Below are 18,812 nucleotides of genomic sequence, written 5' to 3' on the forward strand. Positions count from 1 at the left end.
CCGATGAAAGCCCCCGCTCTCTCTCTCCGTCGAGCGGGCGAAAACCCCCGCGCGAATCCTCGAAGCCTCGTAACGTAACGATTCCGTGTGTCGCAGCTCGATTATCCTGTGTTGTTTGCGTGTGTGGCTAACGGACGATTGCATGCCCTCGACAGAGTAACGTCAGCTCCCTCAGAGCGGATGCCGGCGGCAGGCTGGTGGCGCAGGCAGGCGCATCCGGGCTGGTGCGCGTCTCCGCCGGCGAACTTCTCGGCAGGACCCACGAGGAACTGGTGCTACTGCTGATCCAGCTGCGACGGCAAAACGCGACGGTCCTCAAGGCGATGGAGACGTGCCACATGGAGATTGAGGCGCAGGTCCGCAAGAGAGCTTGCACGTCATCTCTCACGAAATTTTCACAGTAATTAGATGATCCACGGACGGTGACGGTGACGGTGACGGTGGCAATGGCAATGGCTCCCCCCGTTAGGGGCCGCAAACCGGAACGGAACCGTCGGAAGGACGGGAACGGTGTCGCAAGCTCCTCGAGCATCGAGGAGCCGCCGCTTTTTCTTTTTTTTTTTGTTTTTTTTTTTAACGATCGCTTTGATGTGTAGAGTAAAAGATATCTATAATTTGCTTTGACAGACAACCCGTGCAATCCGACGAGATCTTTCAGGATGTGTCGTTAGTAGATAGATGTGTTGTAGATGCACGCAGTTTGCGAATCGAATTTACGTGACGATGATACGGTACGAGCCGATCGGTTGTCGTTTCTTTCATCGTTGACGACGCGCGACGTAATACTCGCACGCAGATAGCAGGCACCGAACGCGTTCAATTGCGCTTTTTACGGACTCGCCGTTCCGCGAAGCGTAGTTGACTGCCGGGCAAGTCGCGATGCACGTTCGTTCCTTCACGTTCTATATTAATTAACGTCAAAAATCGGAAATTTTGTCTTTAAAAGAAATAAAAAAAAAAAAAGAAATTAAAATAAAAATCTTCGAAAACGTTATCAGACAGTTAACGCACAGCTCGAAATGTGGGACGTGGATATGAATACACCTGCGATCTCGCGACGTGCGAGATTCGAAGAGAAAGTCGAACTTAGAACTCGCCTTTCTACGCAAATATGTGTCCGTTGCATTTATTGTCCGGCTTACGCTGTATGTCACGAGGTAACGTGTCGCTTCACGTGCGAGAACGCAAATGCTGCTTGTTTCGTTAATCAGCACGCGGAGAACGAGAAGAGAGACTCCTAACGCAACGTGATAAACATTTCGTATATTCTGTTTGCACCTGCAGGCTAGACTAGCAGATCTCGACACGCCGAGGCGACTAGAAAATCTTCAAAAACTCGAGGAACTCAAGAGGCACCTGATGGATCTCGAAAAGCAGGTGAGACGCGTGAAATACATATCTCGCGGGAATACTTCGCGAATTAAAGGCGTAAGAATACTTGTATAAATAATATCTAATTTTTTTTCTCTTTCCCTCCCCTCTAAAAAAAAAAGTACGAGAAGAGCAAGCCTCTCGTTAACCTCGTGGACAATATGGTGAAGCTGGGCTCTTTGTACAATCGCAACACTGCCAACGGCACCAGCAACGTTTCCGGTTCTCGTCACGATCTGGTGCACGAAAACGCGAGGGATCATCGCGACCGTCTGGAATTTAATCAAAGGGTACAGGAACAACGACTGCTGGCTGAGGAGCGCAGAGATTGGGACAGACTGAGCCCCGACCACGGGCAATTACAGGTGATTTATCTAATTTGATTTTCCAGATGTAATATTTATTAACGTGCGCGAGGTGCATTAGACGGCTAAAAGTTTTCTCTAACCAATGAAAATAATTATTGACCTCCCGCGTGCTATAACACTAAACGGCATCTGCGAGAGCAGTAAAAAGCTGTAAAAAAAAAAAAAATGCCGATCGGAAAAAGGATCCGTGCGCAGAAATTAAGAATTACTCTCGCAGGTACAACCACAAGAGAGACCGAACTCGGATGACACTTACGACCTATCGTAAATTCTGCGAAGAGCTCACTTTGCCGAAGGATAAATACTTTCTAGTCGAGAGTCAAGACTCCACGGATAGCATCCACTTAGTATCTTTTATCTCGTTTCCTTCTTATGGTTCTGAATTTTCGAGAGTTTGACAATTTCACCGGTCAAAGTTCAATGAACAATAAAAAGTTGGAAGAGAAAATTCCCGTTAGAATAATAGAATTAATTTCTTTCTACTTAATCCGTTGCGTTTTCATTTCCCGTTAAAAATTCTGATTACATAAAAAAATATACTATAATATACAGAGCGTCCCGTAATAAACGAATATTTTTTCGAGAGTAACAGTTTCTTCAAATGCATTAATAAAATAATAATATATTAAATTAATATGACGTCAAAGAAGCAGTTTCTTTTTTGCAACACGGGTTATAGAATATTTTTTTGCGCATTACATTAGCAATGCTCATTTACGGAATGGAAACGAGAAACAAAACGGATACCTCGAGAAAAGGAAGGTCTCGAATCGTTACTCCAGAATTAATGATAGGGTGTCTTTCTCGACATCTGTTCTAATTGAAACGCCCGTTTGTCCTTTGAACAGCCGAAACTTAAAGGTTTCATAGTTCACACGATATTTTTTTCTATATCACAGGCTAAAGTGCAGCAGCTTTACAAACTCGATCGACTACTTCAAGAGGAATCTGGTACGCTGCATAGTCTCCAGCAGGACAAGGTTAGCATGATAACGATTCATTAATCACGTAACAATTATATGTAAAATATTTTATAAATAACGAGCTAACTAATTTTTTTTTTATTATATTTATTGTGCTTCGTTGACCGCTTAGAAAAGAGCTGATTATTTGCCAGGAACTAAAACGACGTAACGATAAACTGCTGAACGACGAACGATTGTCTTTAATCCTAATATATAGAAATCTACTGTATCACATTACACGGCTCGCCGACTTAATGTTCGCAGGAAATACTCGAGAAGGCTTTGGGCGGGCTGCGGCACAAACTGCAAGGTAGCAGAAGCAATTTGGCCGAAGCGGAGCGATATCGGAAGCAGCAACTCCTACTGGAGCGCGAGCTGAGCAGAGTGAGAATACTGCTCGCCCATAACTCGAAGGTAGATAATTTCGAAATGCACCCGTGAAACGACGCGCGATACGCATTTCCATCCTCCCGTGTTCCAATTGATCCGTACGCGTGAATCTATTATTAAAAAGCGACGCAAAACTGATTGGCAGAAAAACAAGTAAATTGCGCTTGAAACCAGATTTCGAAATGCGAGTAATTGCCGCCCGTCATTTATATTTTTCGTATGTATTTTTATTTTTATTTTTAAACATCGCGAAACGCATTGAATATGCGAGCGCGCTTCGCTATCGCTCGAGTTTCTACTAATAGTTGACTTTTGACGGGATTTACTCGTTTATTAACGATTGAAATACGCGCGCATTTCGCTACGATTTAGCGCGCTTTATTAAGTTTGCCTGTTAAGCTTTACGTTTTGCTCTTTGTAACGCAAATTTGCGATATTACAAAGGTAACAGTAGTATGAGAAGATAATAGTAGAGCGAGAGAATTAAAATGACGAGAGTAGATCGCATTGCGTGTCGCAATTAAAGTTTCGATTCACTGTTTCCAGGTAAAACCGGTATTCTTCCAGGTAAATTGCATTATTTACCTTCGAACATTATTACCTTTCCGTTCCGTCATTCGCCATTCAGTTACCATTCTCGTTTACGCGATGGTCAACTATTGTACAAAGTCGCGCGCTTCTGCCCTCCTGAAAATCCCGACTCTCTCGCGTGCTTTCAGAAACTTGAGGAAACGGTGGCCGAGAACGCAAGGTTGGAGCAAGATTTGGTGGTGCTGAGGCAAAAGGTGCAAGCATCCAGAAGATACGCCGGTAACATTGCGAGGGACACTTCGAGCACGACCGCACCGCTTGAAGCGGAGTTACGACGAGTGCAACAACTCGTCGGTGATTTGCAGAGACAGAGGAAGGAACTGAGCATTCAAGTTCGCCAACTGACGGAGAAATCTCACAGCTTGGTGCAGCAAATTCGCCCACAACCACCACACGGTGAGAATTCTAACAATATTAGATTGTCGAAACTAAGGAAAATTTCAAAACTAATGGAACAACACTAATTCAGAGATATATACACTTACTCAACGATTACAGCATTCGTACTGTAACGAGACTCGCATTAGACTAGCAGGAACAATATTTTAAAATATATTTAAAAAATATTTATCATAGAATATAATTAAAAGAATATAATTAAATATAATTAATTCATAGAACCCGTAGAATATAATTAAAAAAAAATTTATCTAAATTAAAAGAGTGAAAGATTTAAAAGATGCATTTTATTTTTAGCCTCTCATGTGCATCATTCGAAGAAACGTACGCAAAATTCCTGGCTGGAGACCGACTTAGATTCCGGAATAACTCTGGACCATGGTTTAGACTCGCCGTCGAGTCCGTCTTTGTCTATCTCACCTCCGAACAGGCAAAATGACAGCTCTCACCAGCGATACGGCTCTCCTACGCAATACAAGGACTTATCTCCGTTGAATCGCCCGCATCACAATCAACAGTCCTTCGTGCAGCCCTCACAAAATCACATATCGGCGCTTTCGCCGCAACTACGCGAGCAAATTCAACAGCATCAATTAAAACAACAATTGTTAAAAGATCAGATGCAGGGCAAAGGTAGTGCAATTCAAGTGGCGCCTCTGTACATTAATGCAGATTCAAGAGCAGCAGGTAATATCCTTGTTCGATTACGCTCATTTATATAAAGAGTACCGTTAATAGCAATTAGTGTAATGTATGTAAGATAATTTTAATACTCAAGTTATCAATTTATATTTTTAATGCAAGGTGATTATGTCGCTGACACGAGCAAACACAACGGAAACATGTTGAACGGCACACCGAACCCTGCTCCGGAATATATCCCGCCACCACCGCCTCCCCCTTTGAACGAAGAAACATTGTTACTGAACGATTGTAGAAACGAGGACAACAAATTTGCCGGTAAGTTGCCTGTTTCGTTACGAAAAAAAATATTTAAACCTGACGAACATCGGAAATTTCATTCTCTTTGCATCTTCGCAGGATTAATGCACAATCGTGAGAAGCAAGAGATTAAAACTGTGCGCATAGTGAAACGCGAATCGGAAAGACGACAGAGGGATCGTGGCGATAGAACCAACAATATTGGAATTCCTCTAACAAATGGTCTCCAAGCACCAGGCGGCGCGAAGAGACTGTGCGACGATGACTACGGAGGCTCCCAAAAATTCGAAGTACGATCGTTACATCCTTAATTAAATACTCTTTAATTTAAATAATTAAATTAAATTTTTTTGGATCTATATACTAACGCAAATCTTCTAATATTTAGAAAGCCCAGCTTGGTAGAGTAGTGGAGGAGTCGCCGATCATTCACGCACAGAGCACGGTTCAGCTGTCTGAACTGGACGACGTTCAATTCCAAAGAAGCATGTCTTTGCCACGTGGTTTCGGCGGGCAAAAGCAACATTCCGGAGTACATTACGGACCTGTGGTGCCTCCACCGCGAAGTGACAGTATGCACGCTTTGAAGAGTATGATGGCACGTCGACATAAAATCAGGGTAAGTCCCATAGTAACTATAATACTAAAAAAAAAAAAAAAAAAAAAAAAAAAAAATAATAATAATAATAATAATAATTTGTTCCCTTTTTTTACGAAATATTATTAATAACTATCCCGAGCATCCCACCGCTCGTCTCGCCCGCCCGTTTTTTGTTAATCCCACTCGATCCCGGCATTTGACGACTTTTTTTTGACGCTCCATCGCAGTTCGAAAGTCACGACGGCAGCTCTGATAGCACTTTATCACCGTACACGGATAGTCCTACCTCCAGCTCTCACGTGCCGATGAGCTCGCCCAACTACTCCACCGCTTCGTCGTACAGCCCATGCCAAAGCCAGAATTATCCGCCGCAAGCGGCGACGGCCGTCGCGCAGTCTCACTATCACAACTACTCGCTCGGACCGTACAGGCAATACGAGAAAATCGGTACTCTCGCGGGTGCCATGAGTCCCGAATTAACGTCGCCGACTAACGTCGGCGTTCACGAAAGACCGAGCGGAGCAACAACGGCGAACGCAAATCAGTCCGAATCGCCGCAATTGTCGCCAGTGTTCAAGAGCGAGGCTGCCAAGCAAATTATTAAAGAAATGACGGAAAAGAAAGTAGAGGGACCAAAACGAAGGCAAATTCCTCGCGAGAAAAGGAGGCATTACACTGTGTCTAGTAGCAAACCAGTGCTCGATCTAGAGGATACTTTCTCGAAGATGGTATTTTTTGTTGCATTCAATTTCTGTTCTATCTTTCTCTCTCATTTCCCTGTCTTTCTTTACCTGCGTTTCACTCTACTTATTTCCTATCATATTTTTATTGCTTTGCTGTGTCGTGTTATTGCCCGTCGCGGCAATTTTTTTTTTTTTTTTAATTCTGATCTTGTACGTTACGAATATCTGACAATTTCTAGGGTATGGGTCGAGCCAGAGACGATTTGGATATGGAAAGAGCGTTGAGGCCTAGGATAAATGCTCCTGATGTAGTGCGATCGACGTTGAGCCACAAAGAATTGAAGTACAACGAAAGTACGATAGATCAGCTGTTGGGCACGCCTAATAAAATTGTCATCCCGGAACGATATATACCTGAGCAGGTACTAATATCATTAATTTATTTTAAATGCACAAAAATTAATTTAATCAGAAATTTTTTTTTAATAAAAACTAAAAATCAAAATTATTACAATGTTGAAAATTGGACTTTCATGAGATTATATTATTTATATAAGTTTTTTTGCGATATATATGAATTAAAATAAATTAAGCTCAATGTATCATTATATTATTAATTTCTCAGACACCGGAGTTAACAGCGGAGGAACAGGAACAACGTTTAAAGAAGGCGGAAGCGATTAGGAAAATGCTCTCGGAAACAACTGTCACTGCACCGGAGGGAGGTGGTACGCAATATAGCTTTCCTTTTCTTTTCAATTAATTTTTTTTCATATGATAACCGAGTTAAATAATATCTATATATATGCATGTAATTTTAGATGATGATTCTAACGTAGAAAAATCAGACACCTTGAAACGCAAGGTAGTGGAAGAGAAACGCCAGAGAGAACATATTCTTCAGCTTAATCAAATATTGGCGAAGCAAGTGATGGAGAAAAGTAAGATGGTAGCGGGTACGTATCGATAATATCTGTCGAATATCTGCATGATTTGTAATCGTTTATAGCGTTTATACGTAACAGCTACGGCAGCATGCTCGTTTTTGTTTAGCTTCCAAAAAAAAAAACGATGTTTCAATATTTATTTGTCTTACGTTATATTACGCATATTTGTTCATGTAATTTTTTTCTTTTTTTTTAACAAACGCGGACACGCATGCATTTAATTACATGCTATTTTTATGATTTTATTAACGATTTTTATTCGAGACGACAAACATAGTTTCGCCGTTAGAGTTTCAAGTGTTGTTTGGACTGTTTTGTGCTTGTGTGTAGGTAACCAGGCACACTGATCAACTTGCTTACGCCATCCCTCCCTATAGGACACGCACGTCACATTATCATTTTCAGGTTTGTTTTTTTTTTCACCTCTTGTTCGTTTTATTTTTTGCTCTTTTTCTCCCTCTCCGATCAAGCTAAGCAGATACACTCGCAACGTGACTTTTGTCGACGTACGTTTATTAAAATAGAATAATCATCACGAACGATACTTTATTAATATTACATTAATATTTGACTTACAATTATAGTGAAAGCTCTAGCAACGCTTCCTCTGAAAACTGAGTCAAGCTTAGACGATGAGGACCTCTCACCTGTGGGCTCTTTACCACTTTATCAGCAACGAGAAAATTACTACTCCTAGACGTCACTCTAGAAGCACAAGTAAAAGCACAAAGCTACTGCCAATACGTAAAACAAGAGCAAGAAAAAAGAAACGAGGAAACGATAGAAGCTATTTCTCAGACTAAGAACATCTTGCGGGGTTACTGAAAGTGCTTTTTATTCGCGCACTGATCGCATTTGTATATAACCATCGACTAAACGACTTGATAACACAGCTATTTTTATTTAACTTGACTAAAAAAAAAAAAAGCTCGTGACACGCAGCTGCGTAACAAGAAGTATGTAAGAAACGTGCGAGGGAAAGCGTTAGCCACGCAAAGGAACGGGTCATTAACGCGTTCATTGGACCGAGCTTATTTTCTCCAATTGATCACTAAATCGCGCGGTATCGCGAACTGTTTGTCATTTTTTACTAACCAAGGTATTTAAGCGAGCGTTGAAAGTCTGGCAGGCGCCGAACCTTATTCGCGCGATGAATCCTGATATCGCGCTTCCGGGCGATGTATTCCGGCTTTGGAAAAACGTTTTACCATGTCTCTTCGCGGAGATCGAAAGTTCTTTTTTCGAAAGTTTTCAAATTGTACGCGTATTCGTACAAGCATAAGAGACTGTAAACCCTCCCGACTGAAAATTTAATTTGAATGTATCGTTGAATATTGTAACCTTTTCCCGTTTTGCGTACAATCATTTTCACAAAGTGAAAACTTTTATATGGCAACGGGCAGGCGACGAAATTTGCCGTACTTTTCAGCGAAATCTGTACAAGGTGCTGCCCTACGAAGAAACAAAGCCTTAACTCTAGAAATAAAAACCTTTTATAGTCAAATTTAATATTTAGTTGACTACGTTAACATTAATTAATTATCATCAAAGTGAGCGAATAATAAAATTATAAAATTAACATGTGCCACGTGAAGCTCTTTCTTTTTTTTTTTTTTACATAAAACAATTTTCATATTTACTTGATAATTTTTTAACTAGTCAAATTACAAATACTTCGACGTCTGCTTTTCGTAACACGTAATAAATAAATAAAAAAAAAGAAAAAAAAAGATAATTATTTCTAGAATTAAGATTTTCATAGAAAGATATAGGATAGTATATTATATTTAATGGCACGTACGATGAGCTCCTCGGTTCGGCGAGAACGTAATGCGATTTGTAAAGCAAACTTTCGAGGGGAAGCGTATTACGGTTATCAAGCGAAAAGCTGATTGCGCAAAAATATCAAGTCGTGCGTAATTCCGTTCGTCAAGCACGGCAGAGGCAAAAATTATTATGTAAACTAGATTCTAAGGTACTTATCGATACATACGCTTCTGAAGCGTCCGTAACTATTAGCGTTATATACACGATTTTTCACAAGCCATTATATCATGGCGTTAATATAACGTTTAGAACACTTGTCGCACGGTTATGAAGCAAGAGTGCTAAATTCATATCACGAGCGATTGATCGTCAATTAAAGGAAACCCGTACCGGGTCGCATGTTGCCGGAACATGTTGTTAAAGCGTAAAAACGAACGGTCGTTGGCGATAAAACTGTATTCAGTGTATTAATGTTATATTAAATTTAGTTCGGCTTGATTTTGTCAGTAATTTACGTCGAGCTTAAGATTGAAATGTTACTTCGTTGTATCAGTATCGTTACTGTATCCACCCGGCATTCAGGTGTAATTTTGGTTACAGTCTTATACCTAATGTCGCATAAACGGTATTGTATATGTATGTATACCGAAGTGCAGACATGGCGTTTTCTGCGGCTGGCGTACGTAACTCTGTGCGGCCGGGGCAGGGAATGAGAGAACGAGGGGGAAAATCGGTCATCGGCAATTCCGCCGGCACGGTACATACATGCGGCATATATGAAACTCGACGTACACGAATCTAAATTCACGTTCGCTCTAGCTATCGTCGGCGCAGCAAACGCCACATCTACCTTCCAGCGTACATTGAAAAGCCTTTCAGTGTACATGTAATATTAATTATTTGTACATCTTTAGTATTTGTAGATCATTGTACAATGGTATATATCACATACATATACACATAGACACGCAGGATATACATATACATATATAATTTTAATATTTATGTATATAATATTTCTTACTTGGATCAAAAATAATCACCTTCAGTCAGCAGAGTATAATTAATGAGTATTAGGGAGATTGATATGTTCATCAAAATTTTAAACTCGTCACCCTCGAGCGTGATTAACATCCGTGACCCCTTAATGTTGGAGGAACGGTCCCGTAATCGGCTCTCTTATGCGGTCTTCGCTCGAAATCCCACACTCACACACACGCGAAATCTCCCCGAGCTCTTACGATTAGCGATAAGTTTTTATAACGGTATAATTTACGTTGCGCGTCTTTGTATAGGCAAAAGTAATCACTGCGTTTAATCCCATGTACATAATCGCGCACGACGCAAACAACGCGAACGACGCGAGTGATTTGAAAATTCGAAGGGATACGGATTGCGTGTATCTTTCGTCAAACGTAACGTATTACTGCGAAGTACCGTCGCCGCGTTAACCGAACTGCTTCCGCGACGCGATCTGCGACTCTGATTGGACCATTCATATCCTTCGCTCTGATTGATTCAAAAATCAATTTAGCGCCGCGGAGGCAACACTGGTGCCAACACGAGGATTACGTCAAGAGCGCCGCCAATTCAAATGCCGAAGGTGGCGATTCGAAGGACGCGATTTGATTCTCGTAATTGAATCAAATGAACGACGGCATAATAGGAGAATAATAATTGCCCGCCATTTACATCGAAGCTCGGATAATGTTCGCATGCGACGTCGTTATGTCCTTCTTCAACATTTATAAATTAACAAAGATAGAACAATGTCATGATTATCTCGCTTAAGTGAGAATTATCTGAGTTTTAATGTAAATGGAGAGCAGAAGGTATATCGCAGCGTAATATTGATAGACGGAAACGCTCTATACGAATTGTCGCGAGACGAACTGTTATTGTTATAACGGATGCAATAAAAATCCTTCAGCAAGCAAAATAAATTATCCTTTATCCTCAATCAGCACTTGAAAATAATATTAAATGCAGATAACGAACCAGGTGTTTCAATTAGATTGAGATCTCGTCCGTTTATTATCTCCTTTTCGTTTTAAATATTTTTAATTTTAATATTCTTTTATTCAATTAATTGCTTTTTTTTTAGATAAAAGAAAAATTATAATCAAGCGGACTTACATGTATGAAAATTTTGAAGATGAATTAAGAATTGAATACTGGTAGTTCTGTAATCAGATAAGATGCCGATAAGCGAGCGAAAAGGTCAATCGCCGCGGTCCGAGGACTTTGAGGTCACAATTAATTCGCTTGCATTACCACGACATTCTGTGGCCTGACGTAAAAATGGCGCACATGATAGGGTCCAGGCTTGTTCACCTGTCACTGAAATACGCTAATCGCGTCGCGCCTCGTGCCTTTGTGCCCTTAAAGTGTCAACGATTATGCTTCCGCACCAGCAGTATTCTCGACGGTACGGCATTTAGTCAAAAACCACTACTTTTAAACGTTTTTGTTGGTTTAGAGGTTATCTCGCAGAAGAGAGAATTTTACAAAACTATCTGCAAAATATATGGCTATTTTAATGGGAATGTTAAAGTGAAAGTGTCGAAAATACGTCTGACGATTCTCAATTATTTTAGACCTTAATTCTGCCGATAAATCATATTTCCCCGATCTACTGATTATGCAATCAAATTTTTTGATTTTTACATGTTACCAGATGTGCAACATCTTTGTCAAGCATAATTTATTTCCTTTCCCTTTAATTTGTAATCTTGTTCGTGATTCCAATATTAAAATTTATTTCTGTAATAATATTAATAAAATATTTATTTTTTATGCAACTCAGGTATTAAATGGATTAACAATTTGCTTTCAGTGGCAGGGAAAGAATTATTGATGCCATCCTTATCACCCACCATGGAAAGTGGAACTATAGTAAAATGGTTCAAAAAAGAAGGTGATAAAATCAATCCTGGTGATGCTATTGCAGATATTCAAACTGATAAAGCCATTGTCACAATGGAATTTGATGATGAGGGTATATTGGCAAAGATAATTGTAAGTAAAGAAATGTAGTACATAATAAAATTATATCTATTTATTATATGCAAATTATGAGATATGTTCATTAGATATCTGAAGGAACAAAAGATATTAAAGTGGGAACTCTGATAGCTCTTACTGTTGAGCTTGATGAAGATTGGAAAACAGTAGAAATGCCAGATAGTTCTTCAGTGCAAACTCCTTCAGCAGCACCAGCTTCCTCTGAGCAAAGTTCACCTGCTGCAAATATAGAACCACCACCTGGCCAGTATGATACTTTAATAAGCATACTAGGTTATAATTTGTTTTAAAGTAATACAAAAATTATATGTAATGCTTTTGTATTTACATGTTTAAAAATGAATGCTTTCCGAATTTCTTTTTAACTTATTTAATTTTTAGGCAAAACATTTCTATGCCCGCTTTATCGCCAACTATGACATCAGGTACAATTATAAAATGGTTAAAGAAAGAAGGTGATGCAGTAGAACCAGGTGATGCATTGGCAGATATACAAACCGATAAGGCCGTAATGACTTTCGAATTAGAAGAGGAAGGTGTACTTGCAAAAATTCTTGTGTGTATTCCATTATTAATTACAAAATTCTACTACAATTTACGCTTCTTTTTTATTATTTAATACGATCATTTATTAGGTTCCTGAAAGTTCTCAAGTAGAGGTAGGACAATTAATAGCTATCATGGTTGAGAAAGGAATGGACTGGAAACAGGTTGTTATCCCGACGTCAACTAAATCGGCACCATCTGCAGCACCAGATTCTGTTCAACCCACTGGTGTCAAAGCATCGTCAAGCGAGCAGTATGTATTATGTTAATAATAATCTATGTATATATTCACAGTAATATCACCCATCTATTATTAAATCTTTATGCAGAGTTTATGGTTTGGCAGTAAAGAGATTACTGGAAGAATATGGCCTAAGCTCTGGCTCAATCAAAGGCACTGGACGTACAAATCGCTTATTGAAGAGTGACGTTTTAGCGTACATTCAAGCGCACAACGTTAAAAAAGTTACACCTAAATCTGGTATATTTTTAACATTTTAATAATCATATTTGCGTCACATAAGCACCGAATATTAACGTTTTTTATTTTTCGAACATTTATTTCAACTTTTTATTTTTTTTTTTTACAGCATCGGCTCCAGAAACTCCTAAAGTACAACTTTCTAGGCCAGGAATATCTGATACTCCGCCTGGCCGACCGTCTCCATACGAAGACATTGAAATATCTAATATTCGTGCTGTTATCGCTAAACGACTTGGAGAGTCAAAAGTACGTACTAGTTTTTAATAAAATTTAATTATTTTATTTGATTAAAACTTATATTATTTTCCAGAGAACCATACCACATTCTTATGCACTTATGGACATAAATATCGACAAATTAATTGAACTCCGCGGAAAACTAAAAACGGAAAATATAAATGTATCAATTAACGACTTCGTTACGAAGGCCGTCGCTCATGCCCTTGTCGAGTGTCCCGATATAAACACGTGGTATCAAAATGGACAAGTTAGTACGATTAGCTTTAATATTAAGATGTAATTGCATTAGAATACGCGACTGTAATATTAACAGTTGACTCGTTTTAGATTGTCCGAGTTTCAAAGGTAGATGTGTCTGTAGCAGTCGCAACAAAAACAGGTCTGATTACTCCAATAGTATCTGACACTGCCACTAAAAGCCTTACCGATATTTCTAAAAATATTCGAGAATTGGCTGAAAAGGCGAAAAACGGAAAACTTAAACCACATGAATTTCAAGGAGGATCGTTTACGTAAGTTTCATAATCGAAGTATATGCGCGTATATTCTTATATGTATGTGCATACGTAATTTTGTTATGCAGAATTTCGAATTTGGGAATGTTCGGTATCAAAGAGTTTTCTGCTATTATAAATCCTCCACAAACTGCCGTTTTAGCTGTAGGCGCGGGACGAGAAGAACTGGGTAATTTTTCAAGAAAAATTTTATGAATGATACTTAATTGATTTTGATCAAAACTAATAATACTTTAACAACGTTTCACAGATTTCTCGTTAATGAAAGTAACGAAAATGACAACAAGATTATCATATGACAGGCGAGCGATTGACGAGGATCAAGCAGCCGATTTCTTAGCTATTTTGAAAGCAATGCTGGAAGATCCAGCTTTTCTTGCAGCTGGTAAAGTGCAGGCACTTAGGTACAAACGTGATGCATATTAATTTGCTTCTAATAAAATAATAATTTTGTTCAAAGCATTTATTGCAAAAACAGCTCGTCTTCTTGTATCAAATTAATTAAATATCGTTATTTTTGTAAATATGTCTGTGCTTCAAAAAAAGAAAAAATAGAATTTAAGTAGAAAGAACCCAAATATTAATGCAATTATATAATTGTTCGCTGTTTTTGAAATAAATGATAAAATTAATATTACATTTTTTGTGCCATATACATAATCAAATATAAAAACCGATTTTTATATGTATATAAAACCGTTTCACAAATAGTACCGTTTATAGCTGCTATAAACGTTGACAAAAAGGAATAATTTGTATATTCTTACTTCTTTATAAATTAATTAATGGTAACATTGAAGAAAATTAAATGTCAAATATTAATATATTATTTTCAAAGAATTCTTTACACTTTAATATAATTTTTTAATTAGAAAATTTCTTAATTAATTGAATCAGCAATTAATATTCGTAAAGATTAAAAGAGAATAAATGTCCATTATGTATTTAATCTTGTAAATAATTAAAACGTTCACATTTATGTAAGTTTACTTTTGTAAATATCTGCAATTTTGATTTTATGGTATAATGATGTATATCTTTTAAGTCAAAGTTACGAAATGTAAATGTATTTATTTTATCACATTATAAATATTCGAAAGTATTAATTTTCGTCCATATAATTAGAAATTCATAAATTAAAATACACAATTTACTTCTGATAATTAATTAAAAGTACATAAATAAATTATTTGCATATAACTTTATTATTGAAATAGAATTAGTGGGCTAACATAACAAAGATGTTCTTCTGATTTTCTGAATAAAATATTTATTGTCTAAAATATGCAATGTTTGATGAATGGTGTTAGTGTCTATTAATTTTTATTTTCCATCCAATATGTATATGTAGAAAAATACTATAGGTATTATATTATATGCAATTTTTGCAATTACATTACAGCATTTCAACATTTGATTTTCGTTACTTATATTCACACGCTATTATTGCTTAATATTTTTGTGATTCTTATTAATAAAGAAATCGTATATTTTAAATAAGGCACAAATATTACATTATCATATGATATGTGCCTTACAATATTTTAACTTTAATACTCTTTTCGTAAATTCTTTAAATATAAAATATATTCAAAGAAAACTAATTCATGGTTTATTCCAAACCGTATAAACGATTACTATACTGTTTAAATACACTTGGCTAATGTTATATGATTGAAAGATAACATTTGTCTCGTTTATAATATATATTATAATTATAGATTTTATATTGTCACAATTTAATATATGAAAATTGAATATAGTATAATGTATACGATAAAACACAAAAATTATACATTATAGAATTATTAATATAACTTTTGTTTATCACAGTGATTTTATATATATGTATTTGATAATACTTGCTTGAATTATCTTGTATATGTATATATATTTATTTATATTTATTATCCTTTATAATTATTCAATCATATTACACGTTTACTCATTGCAGTTACATTATAAATATCATTGATGATATCAGATTTATATACATATGTATATTAGTTATTTAATAAGTTTAGCTATATGAATATTACGTTTGAGCAATATCGCTCTTAGTAATTACATAAAGTTTTCAAAAAGATATATGTTTTATAAAAGCAGACGTAAAAATCTTACAAAACTGTATGTGTACATCATGTGTATGACAAACAATATAATAATTTTATAAAAATGCATTATACGGTGGTTGTAGTTATGTAACTTATTACGATTAATTTTTTTAGTTTTAAACGATAGCAAACGACATTCAATTTCATGCACAAAATAAGGAAATATCGTATGCATGTAATAACAATATATCAATACATAACTGCTCTTATAAATTTATATAACTTATCAGTTAAAAATTATAAAGTTAAAAAAACTTTATAAATTTAAACGACTTAGTCAAAATAGATTATCTTATATTTAATATTATCATTTATCTCATTTAGATTATTTTTAGAAAGAGTTAAGAGTTTTAAATTCAATGAGTTTTTACGATTATCGAAAGTTATATAACTGATTTCGTTTTTATCTTTTTTTTTAACATCTTGAAATTGCTGTACAATAATCTAAGCACAGTTTTTGAGAAGAATAATTATAAAATTCTGTATTATAATCCATTAATAATGGGTATTAAAAAAACAATATTGTATATCGATTTATATATCATCTTTTCTGTAAAAAGGAGCATATGGAAATACGTTCTTTTCACAATTATCGATAGTTAGAGCGTTTGTGGATCTGAAAAATACTGAACTTAAATGGCAGATAGAATTCCCATTAGCATAATTATTGAATGGAAACATACCTGAGTCAAAATTCTAATTCATTATATTGCACGCGAAATAAATGGCTTTCGTTTAGAAATCTATACAAATTTTTAATATTTCCACATGAGACCTGTGTCACTAAGATTACAGTATAAAATTATTTACAAATATCTAATGAAATGCTTTTTGAAGGATTCTTTGCGCCGCACGAATTAGTGGAGTGAGCGTGGATAATTCCGCGCAATTTTCTAAAAATGGATGAGAGAGCAACTCGTCGGCAGTCGCTCTTTCATCGACCTCTACAGCAAGACATCTTTCTAAAAAATTCTGGAACATCGGACTGAGACTGTCCCACCTCGGAATCGACGGTTTACCGATAGCGGCAATCAAATATAATGCTCTCAACGGTGTCTCCTTCATGTACGGCGGTTCTCCTTCTATCATTTCAATAGCCATTATACCTAACGACCAAATGTCCACCTTCTTGCCATACTGTTTTCTCGTCACTACTTCCGGAGCCATCCAATACGGAGTACCGACTACAGTCTGTCGTTTCTCGTCACCGTCGATATTTGCACAAAAACCGAAGTCTGTAACCTTCACTGCACCATTCATTCCTAGCAATACATTGTCAGACTTGATGTCTCTGTGAATGATGCCTCTGGTATGCAAAAAGCTTATTGCTTTAAGAACCTCTCTACAAACAGCTGCAATTTGAACTTCTTTCATCACAGTCTCAGTAACCACATCTGTGAGTGGCCCTCCTTCCAACAGTTCCATAACTACCCAAAGATGCTCGTCCACTAAGTAAGCATCAAGGAAATTGACCAGATTTGGATGCTGAAACTCTTTAAGAATCTTGATTTCTGTTAATATCAATTCTTTCTTTGGTTGCTTTGATAAATTTATATCCTTGATTGCTACTTTCTGACCGTACTGCAAATCGGTGGCTATGAATACAGTTCCAGAGGCACCAGCACCTACCTCTTTAGTTCTTTCAAAACGTAGATTAGGATCTCCACTTTGACAAATAGCTCTAAGTTCCTCGTATACTTGTTGTTCGTTGAGCCGCATATCGGTGCACTCCGTTTTTTTGCGCAAAATGGGACTCTCTTCTATTCTGCTCACTACATTCCCATCCTTCTCTTCTGGTAGAGGATTTTCCTCACTGTCACTGATCTGATACGTGTTCAGATCCTCTAAGATTTCAGTTAGAGTTTTCTCTACTCGGTCGATGCACTTACGTGGAGCCGGTTTCGGCGGCTTCGGCGGCTTCGGTGGTTTCGGCGGTTTCGTCACTTTCGGCGGTAGCTCAGATAACGTCTGCTCGTCCGTCGAACTTTCAGAAGTCAAACGATCGTCATCCGAACCATCTGACTGGTATTTCTTCGTCAGAATATTATTTATCTCCTGCGATTCCTCCTCAATCAGGTCTTGAGTGACAAACGGCTTGAATACTTCCTGCTCCTGCGGCTTGCGCTTAATCGAGTAATTGTAAAACTTGATGGCCTGTAACGCGGCGTCGGGATGTTCGTCCTGCTCCGATTTGGATATCTGCGTGTTGAGCAGACGTATCCATGGGTCCGGCAGGCCCTCCAGCTGTCCGGTTTCCGCATTCTTACTCACGTGAAACTTGTGGGAAACGTTCGTTGGCAGACCGATCTCCGCGGCCACAGTATCGACAGCGGAACCGCTCCTCTTCTTCGAGAACAACTTGGTTAAGCTTAGGCTCATCCTCACACAATCTCACGTTTCCTCGTGGCCGCGCAATCGCAACTCTTGAAGAGGAAATAGAAACGAAAGAACGATATACCGATTTACGTATATTAAAGAAAACTCGCGATACTCATGCTAACGTAACGCGGATTCTCACCCGCAACAGATATAATCATATTTTCCAAGTCTTTCATCTCATCCTAATGTTTCAAGTCTTCACCATGTCTCACTGTGTCTCACGCCACGCCGTTCACCGCGCTCACGCCCGATGTGATCAGCCTGATTGGCGGCGATGTCCACCGAGGAGGCGAGGAATCCGAAGAGTGCCGAAGTGCGTCGACCGCGGTCAAAGATTCGAGTCGGATGAATTGAAGCAAGTAGCCAATCGTCACGCCAGTCACAATGGAATTTTATACCGGCAGTATACCGTTCTTTAATTTAAAATCAATATTATACGTGAACGGCACTCGATATTCAATTTAAAAATTCTTATTTTGTTAGTCT

At 37.7% G+C, this 18,812-nt stretch overlaps 3 protein-coding genes across 14 annotated transcripts in view; 2 read left to right on the top strand and 1 right to left on the bottom strand.

Moving 5' to 3' along the window:
* The window catches only part of LOC139107072 (uncharacterized), a 100,005-nt gene extending 89,038 nt beyond the window's left edge, over positions 1-10,967 (top strand). For 8 of the 12 annotated variants that reach the window (XM_070664341.1, XM_070664330.1, XM_070664333.1 and 5 more), the window contains 16 exons: positions 156-356; positions 1,285-1,377; positions 1,494-1,736; positions 2,639-2,719; positions 2,969-3,118; positions 3,641-3,661; positions 3,814-4,081; positions 4,382-4,771; positions 4,889-5,044; positions 5,126-5,316; positions 5,415-5,645; positions 5,855-6,355; positions 6,550-6,732; positions 6,936-7,038; positions 7,132-7,266; positions 7,842-10,967. In XM_070664341.1, the coding sequence (XP_070520442.1) occupies positions 156-356; positions 1,285-1,377; positions 1,494-1,736; positions 2,639-2,719; positions 2,969-3,118; positions 3,641-3,661; positions 3,814-4,081; positions 4,382-4,771; positions 4,889-5,044; positions 5,126-5,316; positions 5,415-5,645; positions 5,855-6,355; positions 6,550-6,732; positions 6,936-7,038; positions 7,132-7,266; positions 7,842-7,954 (3,060 nt within the window). In that variant the 3' untranslated portion in view covers positions 7,955-10,967. Of the gene's footprint in view, positions 1-155; positions 357-1,284; positions 1,378-1,493; positions 1,737-2,638; positions 2,720-2,968; positions 3,119-3,640; positions 3,662-3,813; positions 4,082-4,381; positions 4,772-4,888; positions 5,045-5,125; positions 5,317-5,414; positions 5,646-5,854; positions 6,356-6,549; positions 6,733-6,935; positions 7,039-7,131; positions 7,267-7,587; positions 7,663-7,841 lie in introns of all 12 variants that reach the window. The other 4 variants (XR_011546464.1, XM_070664331.1, XM_070664339.1 and 1 more) reach the window with 4 other exon arrangements.
* A 300-nt stretch (positions 10,968-11,267) lies between these two features.
* LOC139107087 (dihydrolipoyllysine-residue acetyltransferase component of pyruvate dehydrogenase complex) lies at positions 11,268-15,123 on the top strand. The gene is made up of 11 exons (XM_070664365.1): positions 11,268-11,452; positions 11,861-12,042; positions 12,117-12,295; positions 12,430-12,604; positions 12,684-12,847; positions 12,924-13,075; positions 13,185-13,324; positions 13,389-13,565; positions 13,646-13,830; positions 13,902-14,002; positions 14,084-15,123. Exons 1-11 carry the CDS (start codon positions 11,326-11,328, stop codon positions 14,257-14,259), a joined length of 1,758 nt encoding a protein of 585 aa, XP_070520466.1. The 5' UTR covers positions 11,268-11,325; the 3' UTR covers positions 14,260-15,123.
* Positions 15,124-16,199: 1,076 nt separating this feature from the next.
* Positions 16,200-18,765, bottom strand: Pak3 (p21 (RAC1) activated kinase 3). Its single transcript, XM_070664366.1, has one exon. It carries the CDS (start codon positions 18,324-18,326, stop codon positions 16,764-16,766), a length of 1,563 nt encoding a protein of 520 aa, XP_070520467.1. The 5' UTR covers positions 18,327-18,765; the 3' UTR covers positions 16,200-16,763.
* Between the last annotated feature and the right edge of the window lie 47 nt (positions 18,766-18,812).

This window comes from Cardiocondyla obscurior, linkage group LG12 (genome assembly GCF_019399895.1).
Source record: "Cardiocondyla obscurior isolate alpha-2009 linkage group LG12, Cobs3.1, whole genome shotgun sequence".
Lineage (NCBI taxonomy): Eukaryota > Metazoa > Arthropoda > Insecta > Hymenoptera > Formicidae > Cardiocondyla > Cardiocondyla obscurior.

Coding starts and splice junctions, on each gene's coding strand:
- Pak3 (XM_070664366.1), bottom strand. CDS start 18,326: ATGAGCCTAAGCTTAACCAAGTTGTTCTCGAAGAAGAGGAGCGGTTCC.
- LOC139107087 (XM_070664365.1), top strand. CDS start 11,326: ATGGCGCACATGATAGGGTCCAGGCTTGTTCACCTGTCACTGAAATAC. Junction 11,453..11,860: donor CACCAGCAGTATTCTCGACG/GTACGGCATTTA, acceptor ATTTGCTTTCAG/TGGCAGGGAAAGAATTATTG. Junction 12,848..12,923: donor AAAGCATCGTCAAGCGAGCA/GTATGTATTATG, acceptor ATCTTTATGCAG/AGTTTATGGTTTGGCAGTAA.